The sequence below is a fragment of the Podarcis tiliguerta genome (genome assembly GCF_965153285.1).
Source record: "Podarcis tiliguerta genome assembly, chromosome: 4".
In the NCBI taxonomy this organism is placed as follows: Eukaryota; Metazoa; Chordata; class Lepidosauria; order Squamata; family Lacertidae; genus Podarcis; species Podarcis tiliguerta.
Genome location: NC_139537.1, coordinates 14,025,176 through 14,042,930, shown reverse-complemented (window position 1 = coordinate 14,042,930; position 17,755 = coordinate 14,025,176). Strand labels below are relative to the sequence as shown.

Here is a 17,755-nt window from a genome sequence, read left to right as displayed (position 1 = left end):
ACCATTTTGAATGTGTGTTTCCCACCCCCCCACCCCATAAGGGGGATTCCCCCTCCCTCTCTCCTACACTTCTCTTCTCAATTACCTTTATTTTCCTCTCCCGCCACAACCAGAAGAAATCCCAGTGGCTAAAGTCCTCTTCCTAATCTTTTATTTTAGCTTGACATTTTAATTCCTATTCTCCCCTGTCACACCTTACTGCGAGTTAAACACACAGACACCTCTCTCCGGGAGATGTTTCTGATGCACTGTCAATTCTAATTAATTGACATTTTATTTAATCCCTGTGGTACTACTTCACAGTCAGGACCACAAAAGCAGGGTGTTTTTTTTCTGGAATGAGATTGTGCAAAATAGTTCATGCCGTTGTGGTTTGTCCCAGTACTACCTTCAAAGGGCAAAACCCCACGGCGCTTTGGGATAAATCAGAAACAACAGCATTCTATAAAATGACCATGCAATCATACCAGGAAAATCTAAACCTAAAATCTAAATCTAAAATAATGGTTTGTATTTGCATTTGAATTGAGCCTTTGTTTTGATGAGGAATAGCCGATATGGTTGCTTCCAGATACTACTGAACTACAAGGCCCATCATCCTTGACCATTGGCCATTCCAGTGGATGACCTATGGGAGCTGTAGTCCTACAACCTCTGGAAGCAACCATATTGACCATTCCTTGTGAAAACAAAGGCTCAATTCAGATGCAAACACCAAACCATTATTTTGTCATAAATAAATGAGTCTCTTGCTTCCCCCTACAACTTCCTTGTTCCCAGCAAAGCATCTCATTCCTCTGAGCCCAACAAACCATGGCTCGCATAAACCATGAAGGTAAAGGTAAAGGGACCCCTGACCATTAGGTCCAGTCGTAGCCGACTCTGGGGTTGTGGCGCTCATCTCACTTTATTGGCCGAGGGAGCCGGCGTACAGCTTCCAGGTCATGTGGCCAGCATGACTAAGCCACTTCTGGCGAACCAGAGCAGCACACGGAAACGCCGTTTACCTTCCCACTGGAGCAGTACCTATTTATCTACTTGCACTTTGACGTGCTTTCGAACTGCTAGGTTGGCAGGAGCAGGTGACTGAGCAACGGGAGCTCACCCTGTCGCAGGGATTTGAACCGCCAACCTTCTGATCGGCAAGTCCTAGGCTCTGTGGTTTAACCCACAGCGCCACCTGCGTCCCTTGTATAAGCCATAATTTGCATGAAAACCAAAAAAGGAAACCATGGTTGAGCTGTGGCTTCCATTTCTCATCCAACTGAAAAGTAAACTCTAGTCAAGCATTATCTCCTCACTCAATTAACCACATATTAATTAACCACGAGAGGGAGGAGTTGCCCCCACAGGCTGCAGCCACACTGCTGTGTCCTAGTCAGCACCCACCTCCCCCTGCTACCCATGCACTGAAGGAGAAAATCAACAGAGGCAGCCTGTTTTATGTGGTTTGGCTCTTCCAGGGATTGAGAACCTCCCTCTTCAGATCATCTTCCAACAAGGGAGGTGGGTGGGGAAAGCGGTACAGTCCCACTCGCTCCCTCGCGCAACACTAAACAATGCCCCAAACAGAGCTTCTGTCTTATGCCCGTTCAAATTCAGTGGCTTGTACAGTTGCAATAATCTCTGTGTATGCTTTGTTTCTTCACAAGCTACTGTTAGAATTCATGCTCCATGATTGCAGTCATGGGATTGTTGTCTTTCACATGATGGTGTATGTTTTGACTCCACAGAGTGGGAAGTGACGGAGACAGGATGTTTGTGTTACTGTGTTCCGTGAAGTGGGACTATTGTCCTTTGTTCTTTTTCTCTTTGCTGTCTGATGCTAGAGAGAGAGGGAGCCATGTTGCAGTGCTCCGTGTGTGTTTCTATGTAAATAAAGTAGATTAGCCAAAATGCTGAGTTGCTGAGGTCTGTTACGCAAGCTGCAAAGACTCTGCTGATCCCTAAGTGTGCCGATGTGTGTTGGCATCGGTCGCTGTGATGTTCGGGCTGAAGAAAACTAATGAAGCTCCTGAACAATTGACCAGGAGGCAGAGAACATGCCAGTCGGGGATGTGTCTCTGACAGGGTCCTACTTGAGTGTAGGACAAGCTCCTGATAGCTACTCTCTATGCATCTCAGGTGCTCGGATGAAGGCTGGAAACCTGCATTTTGCATGAGCATGAACAGTGGCAGACTCTGGGCTCTCAATTTTCAGTGAAACCCTGTGTGACAGTAAAATCCAGGACTCCCACCTCTCGCGCTCCATTCTACAGCATTGTGGTGGTGCCCAGTGCAGCGCGGCATGCAATATGCCCACACTTGTTATGCTATGCTAAAACTGCCTCTGACCTTAATGGCAAAAAAATGCAGAGAAGGGGAGCTAGTAAAAGAGGCAGACTTGTTTTGAGCGATTCCAGCAAGTCACACGGTTCTGCATTTTGCATCTGTCTGGCAGTAAGTATGCATGTATGCTCCAAGGTTATGCTGTTTGCTTCTGCTTTGCAATCTAGAACCAGTGGTTTTTTTTCCTTAAAAAAATGTTTAGGGTTACTCTCATTTTGACTCAAGAAAATCACCATTTTATAATTCAAATTGGGGGAAATAAATACAGTAAATGGACAAAAGTACCAAGAACATTATCTCATATTACACAGCTGACAGCTCACAGTTAAATTCCACATTAGCCAAACTTTCATCAGTAAAACACCACACATCCACATTCCACACTGCTTCACACATTAAACGCCCGCTTCCGTCTGAGACTCAGGAAACACCAGTAAAGGAAATGAAGCTGCCATCAGGGATAGCAACGGAACTGACAATTCACCGTGCTAGAGAAGAAACTAAATTTTATTTTATTTTTAGTTTCTTCTCCCGTTAGATTCACAAAATATTTAGGGGTATGCGTCCCCCCCAGAAAAAAAGCACCGACTAGCACTATTAACTTGGATGCTCACCTGTTCTTGATTCTGCCTCCAGCCAGCTCTCACCTGCCTGCCTTCTTCCTTACAACCAGCCCAGGGGGGTTATCTGGATGCCAGTTTCCTTCTCCTTAAGTCTCAAGTTTTGCCCTTGTACAACTCAGCAGGACACAGGAAGGGGATAAAATCTAAGTCAGCTGGCTCCGCCTGTCAATGGCTTCCCTACCAGTCCCAATGGGTGCCCGCTTTCACTGCCCCCACTCGCCCAACATGCATGCTTGTAAATAAAACAGATCTTTCAAGAAGTCTCCAGTGCTTCCAAGGAAACCGAGCCCGCAAAGGACCGCCTCATTTCAAAGCTAGTTAGCAGGAGGGAAACAATGAAAAAATTCCTCACAAGCTGATCAAAAGAGAATATCAAAGTGCAAAATTCTCTATTTGAACTAGATGCCAAGTCAACGTGTCAGACCCCTCCTTTGAATATGGTATCGAGTGATCAAGACCTACTCTGGGCTGCCCAAGTGAAACTTCATGTGAAATCTTTGGAGCGATGCAGGCTGATATATGAGCAGTAGTGCCCTCTGATTCCACACCAGACCTCTCCAACCTGGAGCCCTCCATATGTTTTGAACCCACACTGGGGCTGGTGGGAATAGGAGTCCAAAACTTCTGGCGGGCAGATTTTTTTCACATGTAATAATCGGATAGTGGGTGCAGCTTGAGTAGATCATACGCTCTGTACACAGAGAAGTCCAGGATCAATTCTTGCCGTCCCCAGTTAAAGTATCTCAGGTAGCATGACAGGGAGAGACCTCTCTCTGCCTAAGACCCTGTAGAGCTGCGTTGAGTCAGAGTAGACAACAGTAGGCTGGACTCATCAATGGCCTGGCTCAATATAACACAGCTTCATTTGCCTTATGGAAGGAACTAGCTTTAGCTCAGTGATAAGACATCCTTTTTGGTATGCAGATGGTTCAATCCTCAGCATCTTCCACTAAGGATGAGAAGGCCCTCTACCTGAAACTTTGCAGAGTTGCCACCAGTCCGTATCTTCTTTGGTAGCCAAGTAGGATTGTCTTCCATGAACACAGTCTTAACAGTGAGTCCATAAGTGACTGTGGAGGCCAATTCTGGATCCATACATCCTTCCACAGTGGGCACATAGATTTCCAGGCAGGTGTTGATCATGGTGAGGGTTTGCCGAATGTTCTCATTTCTCCTTTTTGCCCCGAGTTCATGCTTCTTCAAAATTCATGACACCTTTGGTAAAGGCTGTTCTCCAATTGGAGTGCTTGCAGGCCTGTGTTTCCCAGTTATCAATGCTTATATCACTGTTTTTAAAAAAAGATTTGCCTTGAAGAGTTTTAAACCTCTTTTGTTGTCCATCACAACAGCATGAAGCACGAACTAGGCACACGTTGTGCTGCTGCTTTTATACTCCCCCCCCCCATCACCCTTCAAAATGATTGGGCAATAGCTCTGGGTGATTGTGGTGCCACCCCGGAGTAAGGGTGATAGCTTCCCCCCACGCCAGGGTTGGGGGGGGGACCAGTTTGAGAGCCTGCCCGCAACCAGGACCAACTATTAAGATGATCCCATTTCTTGCCTAATGAAATGGGGTGACATTTTCCAGAGTGATAAGTGATCTTTCTGACAGCATGCCTGTGTGGTGGCATTGAGGGAGGGAGTTGTGTGTGTGTGTGTGTGTGTGTGTGTGTGTAGGGAGGGGGCTCGATTTAAACATTAGCGCTGCTAAAATGCTTCTGCTGCCGTTGGCCTATGATTTGTGCTCTCTTGGCTCCCGGCTGAATTTCCAACCAAACATCAAACAAATTGCACACAGTTTTTGGAAACGGCGGGTGGGGCGATGGGTAGCGCTCTCCGCTCTTATTGGTTTGCTTTGAGAAAAACAAACCAAACAAGCAAACAACCCAAATGCCAAGCGCCCCTAAAGGGGGCCAGTGCTGAGACAATAGAGAGACGCCTTTTCGGACGGAGTCATTTGATCAGGAACAGGCTGCCGATTCATGCTCTCCCCTCCTAGCGATTTCTGGGGAGCCAATTCTCTGCTCCAACGTGACGTGATAGTATTGTGCATTCATATGTGTGTGTGTTTTTCATAATTATTATTTTAATCATAGAAGTGGGTCCCCCAATTCAGAGTGGGACTGGAGGATTCTGGAGTCTGGGTCTAACAAGCCTTTCCCCTTCTCCCTGGCCCCAAATTTCTGTTCTTCCCCCTCCCCCTGAAGCTATTTGCTGCAGCTTCCCTCCTGGTATCCCAGAGTAAGTGAAAGCTGCTCTATTGTGTGTTTTATGGCACACTAAAAAGACAGGGCAGCAGGCACTATGGGAAGGAGCGCTAGAGAGCAGTGTGGCTGGGTTTATTTACTTTGCTTCAAAGATTTGGAAGCCTCGCTGACTAATCCAGGCTTAAACACCAGCCCACAAAATCGCTTGCAGGCTAGTCACTTTTACCAATTTTCTAAGGGCTGGCAAAGGTAGGATTGAGAGCTCCATGCCCCTTGCAGATGCCTGGTGCATTTTTATGCTTGGTGTGGATGAAGAGGCCTTGCTTCCTCCCTTTATGTTGGTTTCAGAGGAAGGACAGGACGTTTCATCTCTCCTCCACCTGTCTGGTCACTTGCCTGCAGGGAATTCTTTAAAACCTTGTGGGTATCAGGTGAATGCTTAAATACAAGTCTAGACTAACGCACAGTTTCTCTCATCGGCTTTATTTTTTAGGTAAAAAAAGGTAAAGGTTGTGTCCAGTTGTGTCCAGTCAATGGTGACTATTGGGGTTGCAACGCTCATCTCGCTTTCAGGCCGAGGGAGCCAGTGTTTGTCCACAGACAGCTTTCCTAGTCATGTGGCCAGCATGATTAAAACTGCTACTGGCACACAGAGGGCTGTGACAAGTGCCAGAGAGCACAGAAATTCCGTTTACCTTCCCACCGCAGTGGTACCTATTTATCTACTCGTACTGGCATGCTTTTGAACTGCTAGGTTGGCAGGAGCTGGGACAGAGCAACGGGAGCTCAATCCGTCGTGGGGATTCGAACCGCCCACCTTCTGATGGGCAAGCCCAAGAGGCTCAGTGGTTTAGACCACAGCGCCACCCGCATCCCATGTTTATAGTATGATGCTGGAGAAGGTTTATCCTGCTGTATTTTGATGGGGTAGCCAACGGGATGTTCTCTTGATGTTGCGGGACTATAACTGCCTTCATCACTGACCATGCTAGCTAGGATTGATGGGAGATGGGAGTTCAGCGTAAGAGCATAAGAAGGGCCTGCTGGATCAAGCCAATGCCTCATCTGGTCCAGCATCCTGTTCTCACAGTGGCCAACCAGATGCCCGTGGGAAACCAACAAGCAGGGTGCAAGCACAAGAGCCCCCTCCCCTCCTGTGGCTTCCAGAAACTAGTATTCAGAAGCATTACTGCCTCTGAGTATGGAGCATAGACGTCATGGCTAGTAGCCATTGATAGCTTCATCCTCCATGAGAAAAACATCTGGAGAACGTCATCTTGGTGTCCTCTTGGGGTAAGCTTTGATCATGATTGTGTTTTACATTGCATTTTATTGTTTTTCCCCCCAATGTCTGCTCTGGAAGCATAAAAGTGTGGTGAAGGTAAAGGTAAAGGGACCGCTGACTGTTAGGTCCAGTCGTGGCCGACTCTGGGGTTGTGGCGCTCATTTTGCTTTATTGGCCAAGGGAGCCGGCGTACAGCTTCCTGGTCATGTGGCCAGCATAACTAAGCCACTTCTGGCGAACCAGAACAGCACATGTAAATGCCGTTTATCTTCCCGCCGGAGTGGTACCTATTTATCTACTTGCACTTTGACGTGCCTTCGAACTGCTAGGTTGGCAGGAGCAGGGACCGAGCAACAGGAGCTCACCCCATCGCAGGGATTTGAACCGCCGACCTTCTGATCGGCAAACCCAAGGCTCAGTGGTTTAGCGCCACTTGTGTCCCATAAAAGGTTGGTATATAATTCTAAATATTTTTTTAAAAAAGTATCTGGAAAAATTAACACCCACCCAGATTTTAGGTCTTATTTGAGCGCCAAGTCTCAATAGCTTGCTCCTCCTAGCATTGTCCTAGCATGCAGGGACACCACAATCTAGTATCTCAATTCATGGTAAAGTCACATGGCCTCCACCGCATCTTTTGATCTGGCTTTACCAAAAGAACTTACAGTTAGAAAACAAAGGCAACTGCCTCAAGATGTCTATGTTACCTGGCTCTACTAGATATTCATAGTCGTATCCCAGATCTCTTGAAGAAATGAAGAATTCCCCGTTCCGGTAGAGAGGAATGAAGGGGACCATGTAAGATTCACGGTTATGTCCAATAGGGGCATTGGCTGCCGGGTAAACCTCACGCAGGGGCTGGTGTCTTCTGAGCCACTGCTCGAAAATGCTGTGAAAGGAAACACTCATATCAGTATTGTAACACCAAGGGCAGTTTCATTTTTAAGGCAAGAAGGAACAAAGTGAGCCTCCGTAAGTATTGAATTCCATAACCTCGGTGCCACCACAGAAAAAGGCCCCGCCTTCTTTCAGAGTAACTCTACATGAACATTTGCTTCCGCGCTTTGACAGCATGGCAGAGCAGTCTCGTCTTATTATGTACAGCTACACCTGTATGTTTTTGTAAGTGAGCACTACAGGACTTGTTGTGTGGTGCTCATTGTGTTACATATACAAGTTGGATGTTTGAAGTGTATGGTTAGTTTGGCAATGATTGTGTTGGTGCTTACGTTATTGATGTTGGTCATTCCAATCTTAAAATCCTCAACAGGTGCAAATATTATTGTATTTATCCTTAACACAAAAATGAAACCCCACAATTACTGTATATACGTGTAAATATTTTAAGCCAGTCCGTCCTTGTTGAGAGGCCTGAATATTTTTTCCAGTGGCGTCTGTGCCCGCTCATGGTAGCATGTCAATGTGCCCTGCCAGTTTTCTCTAAGTCTTGTACAGAACAGTGCATGGCATGAAAGACAGAAAAAAAGATCAGCGACGGGGAGGGAGAGGATGTATTCTGAGACTGGATGTTAGATGCAGAGCTCGTCCAGATCAATGTTTTGCAGAGATCGTTCTCCTTCCTCTCAGAGGATGAGCAGCAAGGAGGGTGGCTCAGATTTCTTGAGTCCAAGAGAGGCCAAAATTAACCTTTTCAAAAGAAAAACATGAATCACGTACCCGGCAGTACATGAAGGGCAGTCAGCAGTTTGCTATGTAATTATGCTGAAAGCAATCAGGGGCAGAGATCTTACATTGCTGAAATTCACCTTAGCCAAAAGAGCACCTGTTCCCAGCTTAGGACTCCAAAAGTTGACGGTGGTTATAATTCATCAGTATTTTCACCCGTCTCGCTGTAATGTTTATTTGTGCTCTCAGCTTTAATAATCAAAATTGAATTCTGCAACAACCAATGTGCATCCAGCATGTTGTTAATTGCCCTTTATAGTCACACACACAGAGAGAGACACAGACACTGCTTCTGCTAGCCACCAGTGTGGAGTAACCGACTTGATTTTCACCACAGCCTTGTGAGGTAGGTTAGGCTCAGGCAGCGACTGGCTCAAGGTCAGCCAGTGAACTTCATGGCTGCTCAAGGATCTGAACCCAGGACTCCCCTGTTAGAATTCCTGCTCCATGATTGCAGTCATGGGATTGTTGTCTTTCACATGACGGTGTATGTTTTGACTCCACAAAGTGGGAAGTGACAAAGACAGGATGTTTGTGTTACTGTGTTCCGTGAAGTGGGACTATTGTCCTTTGTTCTTTCTCTTTGCTGTCTGATGCTAGAGAGAGAGGGAGCCATGTTGCAGTGCTCCGTGTGTGTTTATATGTAAATAAAGTAGATTAGCCAAAAAGCTGAGTTGCTGAGGTCTGTTACGCATGATGCACAAACTCTGTAGATCCCTAATGTGCCGGTGTTGGTTGGCATCGGTTGCTGTGATGTTCGGGCTGAAGAAAGCTTTTGAAACTCCCAAACAATCGACCAGGAGGGAGGGAACATGCCAATTGGGCATGTGTCTCTGCCAGGGTCCTACTCGAGTGCAGGCTGAACTCCTGACATCCCCAGCCAGAGTACAACACGTTAACATACCCTCCAACATTCCTCAAATGAAAATGGGGACATTTCTCAACCCCCCCACCAACTGACCCTCCACAACCCCCTTTTTTTGTTGTACTCCCCCCAACATTTCCTATCAGAAGAAGGGCAAGTGTCAGCACACAGACACTGCCCTGAGAAAACCCCTTAATTCTGATTTTACTTTATTCTTTTGTAGATTTACAAAAAGAAAAACACACACCATTAAATAATTTTTTAAAAAGAGGTTAGATTAGACACGAATGCACAAAGCATTTCTTTAAAAAAAAACCACCAAGAGTCCTTGCACTCCGCTTCAGATCCCCCTTTCTTCCTGCCTAGGGCGGCTCCGCCCTCTGCCTGCACCCCAGAGCTGGCGTGTCATGTGGGGCTGGGTCTCGGAAGCGGCATCCTATCACCCTCCTGCCCTGCTCTCCAGCAGCCACTGCAAGCTGCCCGAGGGAGGAGGTTAAGGCAACATGATGACCGTGTACATATGCAATAGACAATCTTTTATAGAATTCCTTCAAACCATAACAAGTCCAAAATGAAATCTTTAGTCTCAAAATCTCTGAAAATCTTAAATGAAGTGAGGTACTAGACATGAATGCATGTAAACAACTACATTGTTACGTGAGCATTTGCTATTTCCATTTACATACATTCATTTGAAATAAGATGGGTTTATGAAGCAATTCTATATCCTCTCACCACGCTGATGAAGAATTCTACAAAACAGTAGTCAATATCCAGAATCACCGTTCAGAGTTGGGCATCATATTTGCTGAATTCACAAAGCTTCACAGCTTGTCTTTCATCATACAAAGTCTGGTACCTCGCTTCATTTAAGATTTTCAGAGACTTTGAGACTAAAGATTTCATTTTGGACCCGTTATGGTTTGAAGGAATTCTATAAAAGATTGTCTATTGCATATGTACATAGTCATCGTGTTGCCTAGACATTGCTGACGTTCTCTTTGCAACACAGGGGTTTGTTTGGTTACTTACAAGGGAGGAGGTTTGCAGCAACAGCCATGGAAATGCCATGGAGAGGCAATGGGGCTCTTGCTCGCAGCAGCCTCTGCTGCTCCGGACAAGTGCCGGCTTATTATTTATTAAATTTATATTCCACCCTATGCTTATCCTCCTCCCCAAGCTTGGCAGCTGTGCTGGCACGCAAAACAGGGACATTCCGGGATCAGATCAAAAGCTGGGATGGCTTTCGTAATTCTGGGACTGTTCCCTTGCCAGCTTACTGTTTCCATAACTGTCAGCTGTGCATATGGCCTGGCATGCAATGTCTCCTTCTCTCTTTGGCGATCACTCGTAGCCGAGTAAGATTGTCTTCCATAAACACGGTTTTAACAATGACTCCGTAAGTGACTGTGGAGGCCTGTTCTGGATCCACACGTCCTTCCACAGTGGGGACATTGGTTCCTGGGTGGGAGTTGATCATGGTGTGGATTTGCCAAGTGGACCTTCCTCTTAGCACGTTTCTCCCTTGCGTCCTGAGTTCAAGTGTCTTCAAAGCCCATGACACTTTTGGTAAAGGCTGTTCTCCAATTGGAGCGCTCGCAGGCCAGTGTTTCCCAGTTCTCAGTGTTTAGACTACATTTTTTTAGATTTGCCTTGAGACAGTATTTAAACCTCTTTTGTTGACCACCAGCATTACGCTTTCCATTTTTAAGTTCGGAGTAGAGTAGTTGTTTTGGAAGACGATCATCAGGCATCCGCACAACATGGCCAGTCCAACGAAGCTGATGTTGAAGAATCATTGCTTCGACGCTGGTGATCTTTGAAGAAGCAAAGATCGCATGCGATGTAGTGCTGACCTTGTAGGGTGACACTTTAAATGTACGGTGCAAATGGGGTCTGACTCCCCTCCCCTTGTAGTTACCCCTCCCATGAATTCAAAACTAAATAGCGCTCTTCATGTAAAATACAGGCTGATTTGGGCCCTGAGTTGACAAACCTTTCAGGCAACTCAGGTTTTTATTTTCTAAAAAAATAAAAAATATGAAAACAGATTTTACTGTAACTGTGGGCGGAAGGCCAACGCTAATGGCCGCCTCTTGACCTGCCTTTGTCTTGCAGATCTACTGTGGATTTGAGCCATAGCTCACGCAGCTCGACAGCATATCATTTAGAGCAAATCTCGGCACTGGAGGGGGAGGCGAGGGCTGCAAACAGTTGAGGCTCGCTGTGCGAATACCGAGTGATCAAGGTAATAATCATCATAATACTTGGCATGCACACAGGGCCTTTAAAAAAATACATCCTGAATTGCAGCATGAATATTAATCAATCAATCTGCATGCTAAAAGCGGATCGCCCCACAGGAAGAGGGGAGTTTTTCATTATGCCCTGGGTACAGGAAGGTGATAGACTCAAAAGCCATAGAAGCAATGGGTGGCTTGTCTCCATAATGACAGCACAGCATCACCCCCATCATGTTAGGGCTCTATAGGAACGCCCGCACTTCCTACCTCCTTCAAAATATTGGCACCAAAATATTGGTTATTATAGTTGAATCACACTTTTGCCATTTGGACAGCCACAATTGGATCGAAGAAAGCACTTCTTTACACAGCGCATAGTTAAACTATGGAACTCATTGCCACAGGATGTGATGGCCAGCAGCTTGGATGAGGATTAGACAAATTAGCGGAGGATAAGGCTCTTGATACCTACGATGGCTACACTCTGTCTCTGCAGTTGGAGGCAGCAATGCTTCTGAACACCAGTTGCCAGAAGGGAGAAGAGGGAGGTTCTGTGTTCAAATCCTGCTTGCAGGTTTCCCACAGGGAAGTGCGAGAACAGAATGGGCCACTCGCCTGATCCAGTGGGCTCTTCTTGTGCTTATGAACGCTCTCTTGTCCTCTGACAAGGGTTACTTACAAACAGTGGCGTAGCATGGGTTGTCAGCACCCGGGGCAAGGCAAGTAATTTGCGCCCCCTAACCCGGGGCAAGGCAAGTAATTTGCGCCCCCTAACCCGGGGCAAGGCAAGTAATTTGCGCCCCCCCCCTGCACTGTCCCTCCCCCAGATAGTCCCTCTCTCTCTCTCCGCACCGCACCGCACCGCACCGCACGCCTGGCACCCTCCCTTCCACAGTGGGCGGCGACCCGGCGGCTCGAATCGGATTCGCACAGCCAGCACTGCAGTGAGAGAGAGTGAGTGAGCCAGGTAGGGGCAGAGAGCTGCGAGTGTGAGCGCCCCCCCCAGAAGTTGCACCTGGTGCGGCCGGCCCCCCCTGCACCCCCCACGCTACGCCACTGCTTACAAAAGGAGAGGGCCAGAGACACCAAGCTATGGTCTGTGGTTGGGGTAAGGAACCAGGCTACAGCAGTGCAGTGTATTTTTTTTGTTTTGTTCTGCTTCTTTAATCTCAATCTCCTTGTATTTGTATTGTTACTTTGCACTGTATCTCTAAACTCAACCTCATTGCTATTAGCATCACCTGGAGTCGGCTTTATATGTTTCTCAAAAAATATTGTTTGTAGCAGTGACTACATGAGCACTGTTCCACAGCATTTAATATTTTCATTCACATATATTCATATATATTGACTTTATGAAACAATTCTATATTCTCGAAACAGCAGTCAATATCTGGAATCTCTGTTAAGTGTTGGGCATTATATTTGCTGAATACACAAAGCTTCACAGCTTATCTTTCGTCCTACAAAGTTTGGTACCTGGCTTCATTTAAAGACTTTCAGAGACTTTGAGTCTAAGATTTCATTTTGAACTTGTTATTGTTTGAAGGAATTCTATAAAGATTGTCTATTACGTATGTATATGGTCATCGTGGGCAGCCACAAGAAACAAATTATATCCTAGAAAACAGCATGTGCATCTTGTTATGAAAGCTACAAAGCTTGTATCACTAGGCTGCTTTAGCCTGATTCTTTTGTTTAATACCTCCTTTTGCAACGTATTAAAATATTACACCTGATAGTATTCACTACTCTTTTCTTTGCATTACAGAGAGAACAGAAATAGTATCTGTCATCTCTTAATTAAATGAACAGCAAGGTAGCACATCCCAGGTTTAGTCCAGGGTTGTGGAATCTGCATCCCTTCAGATGTTATAGGACTACAACTCCCAGAATCTCTGGGCATTGGCCAAACTGGCTGAGGCTGATGCGAGCTGTAGTTCAACAGCAACATTTTGAGAGTCACAAGTTTCCCAGCTTTGCTTTATCCGCCTTTAGCCTTGGGCTGCAACCCTATGTATCTTTTGCAACACAGGGGTTTGTTTGGATATTTACAAAGTTCAGCTAAGCAGTCCCGGGGAATCCAAAGAACAGAAAGGAATGGTACCTCAGTGGTACCTCAGGTTAAGTACTTAATTCATTCCGGAGGTCCGTACTTAACCTGAAACTGTTCTTAACCTGAAGCACCACTTTAGCTAATGGGGCCTCCCACTGCTGCCGTGCCGCTGGAGCACAATTTCTGTTCTCATCCTGAAGCAAAGTTCTTAACTTGAAACACTATTTCTGGGTTAGCAGAGTCTGTAACCTGAAGCATATGTAACCTGAAGTGTATGTAACCCGAGGTACCACTGTACAGAACAGTTGAGATTCCCACATCTACAGTTCCAGGACCCCATGAGTGCTAAGGATGATACTGAAGGACCAAAACATTGTTGTCAGTTTGGCATGAAAGAACAGCAAGACATCTGTAGGTCCTTCCGTGCCAAACAGTTCCCTTGTTTCCATCAATGTTTCTCTGTGCCTGCTCTGACATCACGTGTGCTGATTAGCCCCACCTGCTGGCACTGATGTATATAGCACATACAGCACAGCTGTATTTACAAAACTTCGCTCCTTGAAGGTGTTGGCACTGCAGATGCCAACATCCGAGGAGGGGAGTAAATGGTTGTGTGGCATTGGGGGGGTGGGATCAGCCAGGGCATTCCTGCTTCCTGCTCATCTTTCCTTAGAAAAAGTACACCGTTCACCCAAATGGGGCTTATGATATATACCAGCGGATACTCCCATAGTTGTCACATCTAAGAAAGCACATTTTCATGCAGTGCGTAAACTGTGGCCCAGCAGTGATGCCCACCAACTTGGATGGCTTTAAAAGAAGAGCAGGCGGATTCATGGAGGATTAGGAGGCCATCAATGGCTACTATAATAATAATAATAAATAATAATAAATTTATATTTATACCCCGCCCTTCCCGGTTCAAAAACCAGGCTCAGGGCAGATAACAACAAATTTAAAACACTTAATTGTAAAAGCAGCATAAAATACAGTATAAAAACATGAAAACAATAAAATTCAAAATTTAGAAATCAATTTAGGGGAAATAAGCATTAGATAATCCCCAGGGCTAGCTGGCTGAATTGGTCCTACTTGGGCCAGATAGGAGGGCAGAGGAGAATTAGCTGTGGGGCCAAATATAACCCTGCAATTTTCCTCTCAGAACTTGCTCCATACCCTCTCCTCTGCCTCCATCCCCCTCTAAGCTGCATTTCTGCATGGTCCTGCTGTGTGCCTCCATGGGGTGTTTTCAGCTGACAGCATCTTTGAACTCTGTCTATGGCTCTTGCTTGTCCAGATGGCGACTAGAGAGATGTGTGTACTTGTGGGTGGGAACCAAAGGTAAAATTTACATAACCCCACCCACTTTCCCCTCTAGTCCCTCCCACCACTGGCTTGTGGGCCCTGGAAGATATGCGCCAGAATGAAATGCATTCTCTGGTATGACAAATTCCCCCCACGCCTGATTAATAGCTTTCATATTTGTCTGCACTCACGGAAGGCATCACTCTTACCAGGAAGCTTCCTCCCTACCTGTCAACAAAGGCGTGGTGCAGTATGAAGATGGGATCATTAGCTGAGCCTTGCACCTGCGACATGGAGCCATTCATGTAGATGTGCAGGGCATTGTGCAGGCTGCTTTGGGACACGTTCGAGATGGCGGTGCTGGGATTTGCGAAGCCTGTAGGGAGGAGAGGAAACAGAGCAGCAAATGGCAATTATTATTTTTTGCAATAGACATTGTGTTCATTGCAATACACGTTGATTAGGGATGCTTTTAATGTTTGATGTTTTATTGTGTTTTTAATATTCTGTTGGGAGCCGCCCAGAACAGCTGGGGAAACCCAGCCAGATGGGTGGGGTATATTATTATTATTATTATTATTATTATTATTATTATTATTATTTTACAGCAAGTGAAGTCCTGCTCAGAGTAGACCCATCAAACCTAGGTTCACTCTGCTCATTAACTTAAGTGGTTCTAGCATTGGCTACAATCTAGTTGACTCTTCCTATCCATACATTCCCATATGTTTAGCTTTATGGGCCCCTGGCCTGTTCTCTGAAATCTGGTGGGTGACCATGAGAAGTGAGGCCTTTGTCACCCCAGCACTCAAACTGTGGCCTAGTTTATCCAAGGAGGTCACCTGCACTCCTTAATTGCTTAAGCCAGTGTGGTGTAGCAGTTAAGAGTGGTGGACTCGTAATCTGGTGAACTGGGTTCGTTTCCCCGCTCCTCCACATGCAGCTGCTGGGTGACCTTGGGCCAGTCACACTTCTCTGAAGTCTCTCAGCCCCACACACCTCACAGAGTGTTTGTTGTGGGGGAGGAAGGGAAAGGAGAATGTTAGCCGCTTTGAGACTCCTTAGGGTAGTGATAAAGTGGGATATCAAATCCAAACTCTTCTTCTTACTACTCACTGTCTGGTAAGTTGCAATATTGGTGGTGATGGTATCTCAGCTGCTTCTCCTGTCCAGATGGAGGCCACTGGAGACATCTACAGGGGACCCTGGGCACCTGGGCACCCAGGTTTGTTTTTGTTTTTTTACTGTGGATGTCTAGCCTCCGCCAGATGCCACCACCCACTGCCTTACCTCCTACTCTTTGGTGTCACAGAGCCTGAGCCGTGGGGCCTCTGTTGGGGCCTGCTGTGGCTGTGGCCATTCTTCTGAGGCGCGTCTACGGCCATGGTGGCCCCACCAGAGGCCCGCAGTGGAGGCCCCAGCTCACTTGCCGCCATGCACCAGGCATGGCATGACGTCATGACATCTGTGCGCACTATTGGGCACCCACAGTTTGGAGCCCAAGTTGGCACCTCTGTGGGACAAATGGATGCAGCATCCATGGAAACAGATCTCCACAACAGAGAAAGAAAGTCAGGATGTCCGTGTGAGAAAATAAATGAACCTCCCAGCTTCTGATAAGCCTCCAGTTTCGGATATTCGGAGGTTATGGGTTTGTGAACACAGGGACACCAGATTTAGCTTGCACGGCTAAGCTATCCTTCATGCTGTAATTCATTATATGGCATGCGAGGAAGAAGCCTTTGGTTTTGTCCATCCTGCCTCTCAGACAAGCTCACCAGGTCCTGGAAAAAAGCACATGCTCTGGTTATCTCCCGCTTGGACTACTGCAATGCGCTCTACGTGGGGCTACCTTTGAAGGTGACTCGGAAACTACAACTAATCCAGAATGCGGCAGCTAGACTGGTGACTGGGGGTGGCCACCGAGACCACATAACACCGGTCTTGAAAGACCTACATTGGCTCCCAGTACGTTTCCGAGGACAATTCAAAGTGTTGGTGTTGACCTTTAAAGCCCTAAACGGCCTCGGCCCAGTATACCTGAAGGAGCGTCTCCACCCCCATCGTTCTGCCCGGATACTGAGGTCCAGCTCCGAGGGCCTTCTGGCGGTTCCCTCATTGCGAGAAGCAAAGCTACAGGGAACCAGGCAGAGGGCCTTCTCAGTAGTGGCGCCCGCCCTGTGGAACGCCCTCCCATCAGATGTCAAAGCGATAAATAACTACCTGACATTTAGAAGACATCTTAAGGCAGCCCTGTTCAGGGAAGTTTTTAATCTGTGATATTTTACTGTATTTTTTGTTTCTATGGAAGCCGCCCAGAGTGGCTGGGGAAACCCAGCCAGATGGGTGGGGTACAAATAATAAATTATTATTATTATTACATGGAGGGGGGTAGGTGGCAGAAGGTGAGGAGGAGGTGGCTGCTTGCTTTGGCATGTCCCTGAGGGTGGAAATCATCAAAACAGACCTTGCGTCAAGCCCAGTGATTTGTACAGGTTAATAACCGTGAAAACACTTTCTGGACCAGTTGGCATTTCTGAGCAGTTTTTTTAAAAGCAGCCTAAGACTGCCAGCGAGAATAGAATTTCAGTCATCAATGGGAACTTGGCATAAATCTGAAATCTGCAGTAATTGACTATTTAATATTCTTTTTATGGGAGAACGGCTTTACATAACTTTCGGTATTAACAACTAATGAGGCATGATTTGCTTTAGAACATGACTGTTCCCCTCATTTGGCCCATCCGTGTCGCTCATGAGTTTACTCATGTGTATTAAGAAGCACAGTCATGGATCGCTGTGACAGCATAAAACAATGCATTAACAATGCTGAACACAAGAGCAACTGGCACATTTTATTTTATTTCTTGGTTGAATAAACAAATGTCTATCCCATCCTTCCTCCCAAAGAAGTCCAGGGCAAGAACAACAACAAATAGCAGGAAAATGATACAGTGTGAAATAAAATAGAATACAAACAGCTGCATATCCTTGAAGCTAATAATTTCAAGGTTGCCAGGAACAGTCTCTTTCAGTTATCAAATGCCCAGGTGAACAGGGATGCATTTAAATTCCTCCTGAATGTTAATAATGAGGAAGACAGGCACACCTCACAGGGAGGGCATTCCAGAGACAGGGAACCACCACCAAGAAGGCC

The 17,755-nt window shown here is 46.3% G+C and overlaps 1 protein-coding gene across 1 annotated transcript in view; it reads right to left on the bottom strand.

Moving 5' to 3' along the window:
* The window catches only part of TYR (tyrosinase), a 57,515-nt gene that overhangs the window by 2,719 nt on the left and 37,041 nt on the right, over nucleotides 1–17,755 (bottom strand). The window contains exons 3-4 of the mRNA XM_083436559.1: nucleotides 14,827–14,974; nucleotides 7,151–7,332 (exon numbers count right to left, since the gene is read on the bottom strand). Coding sequence (XP_083292685.1) covers nucleotides 7,151–7,332; nucleotides 14,827–14,974 — 330 coding nt within the window. The remainder of the gene's footprint in view (nucleotides 1–7,150; nucleotides 7,333–14,826; nucleotides 14,975–17,755) is intronic.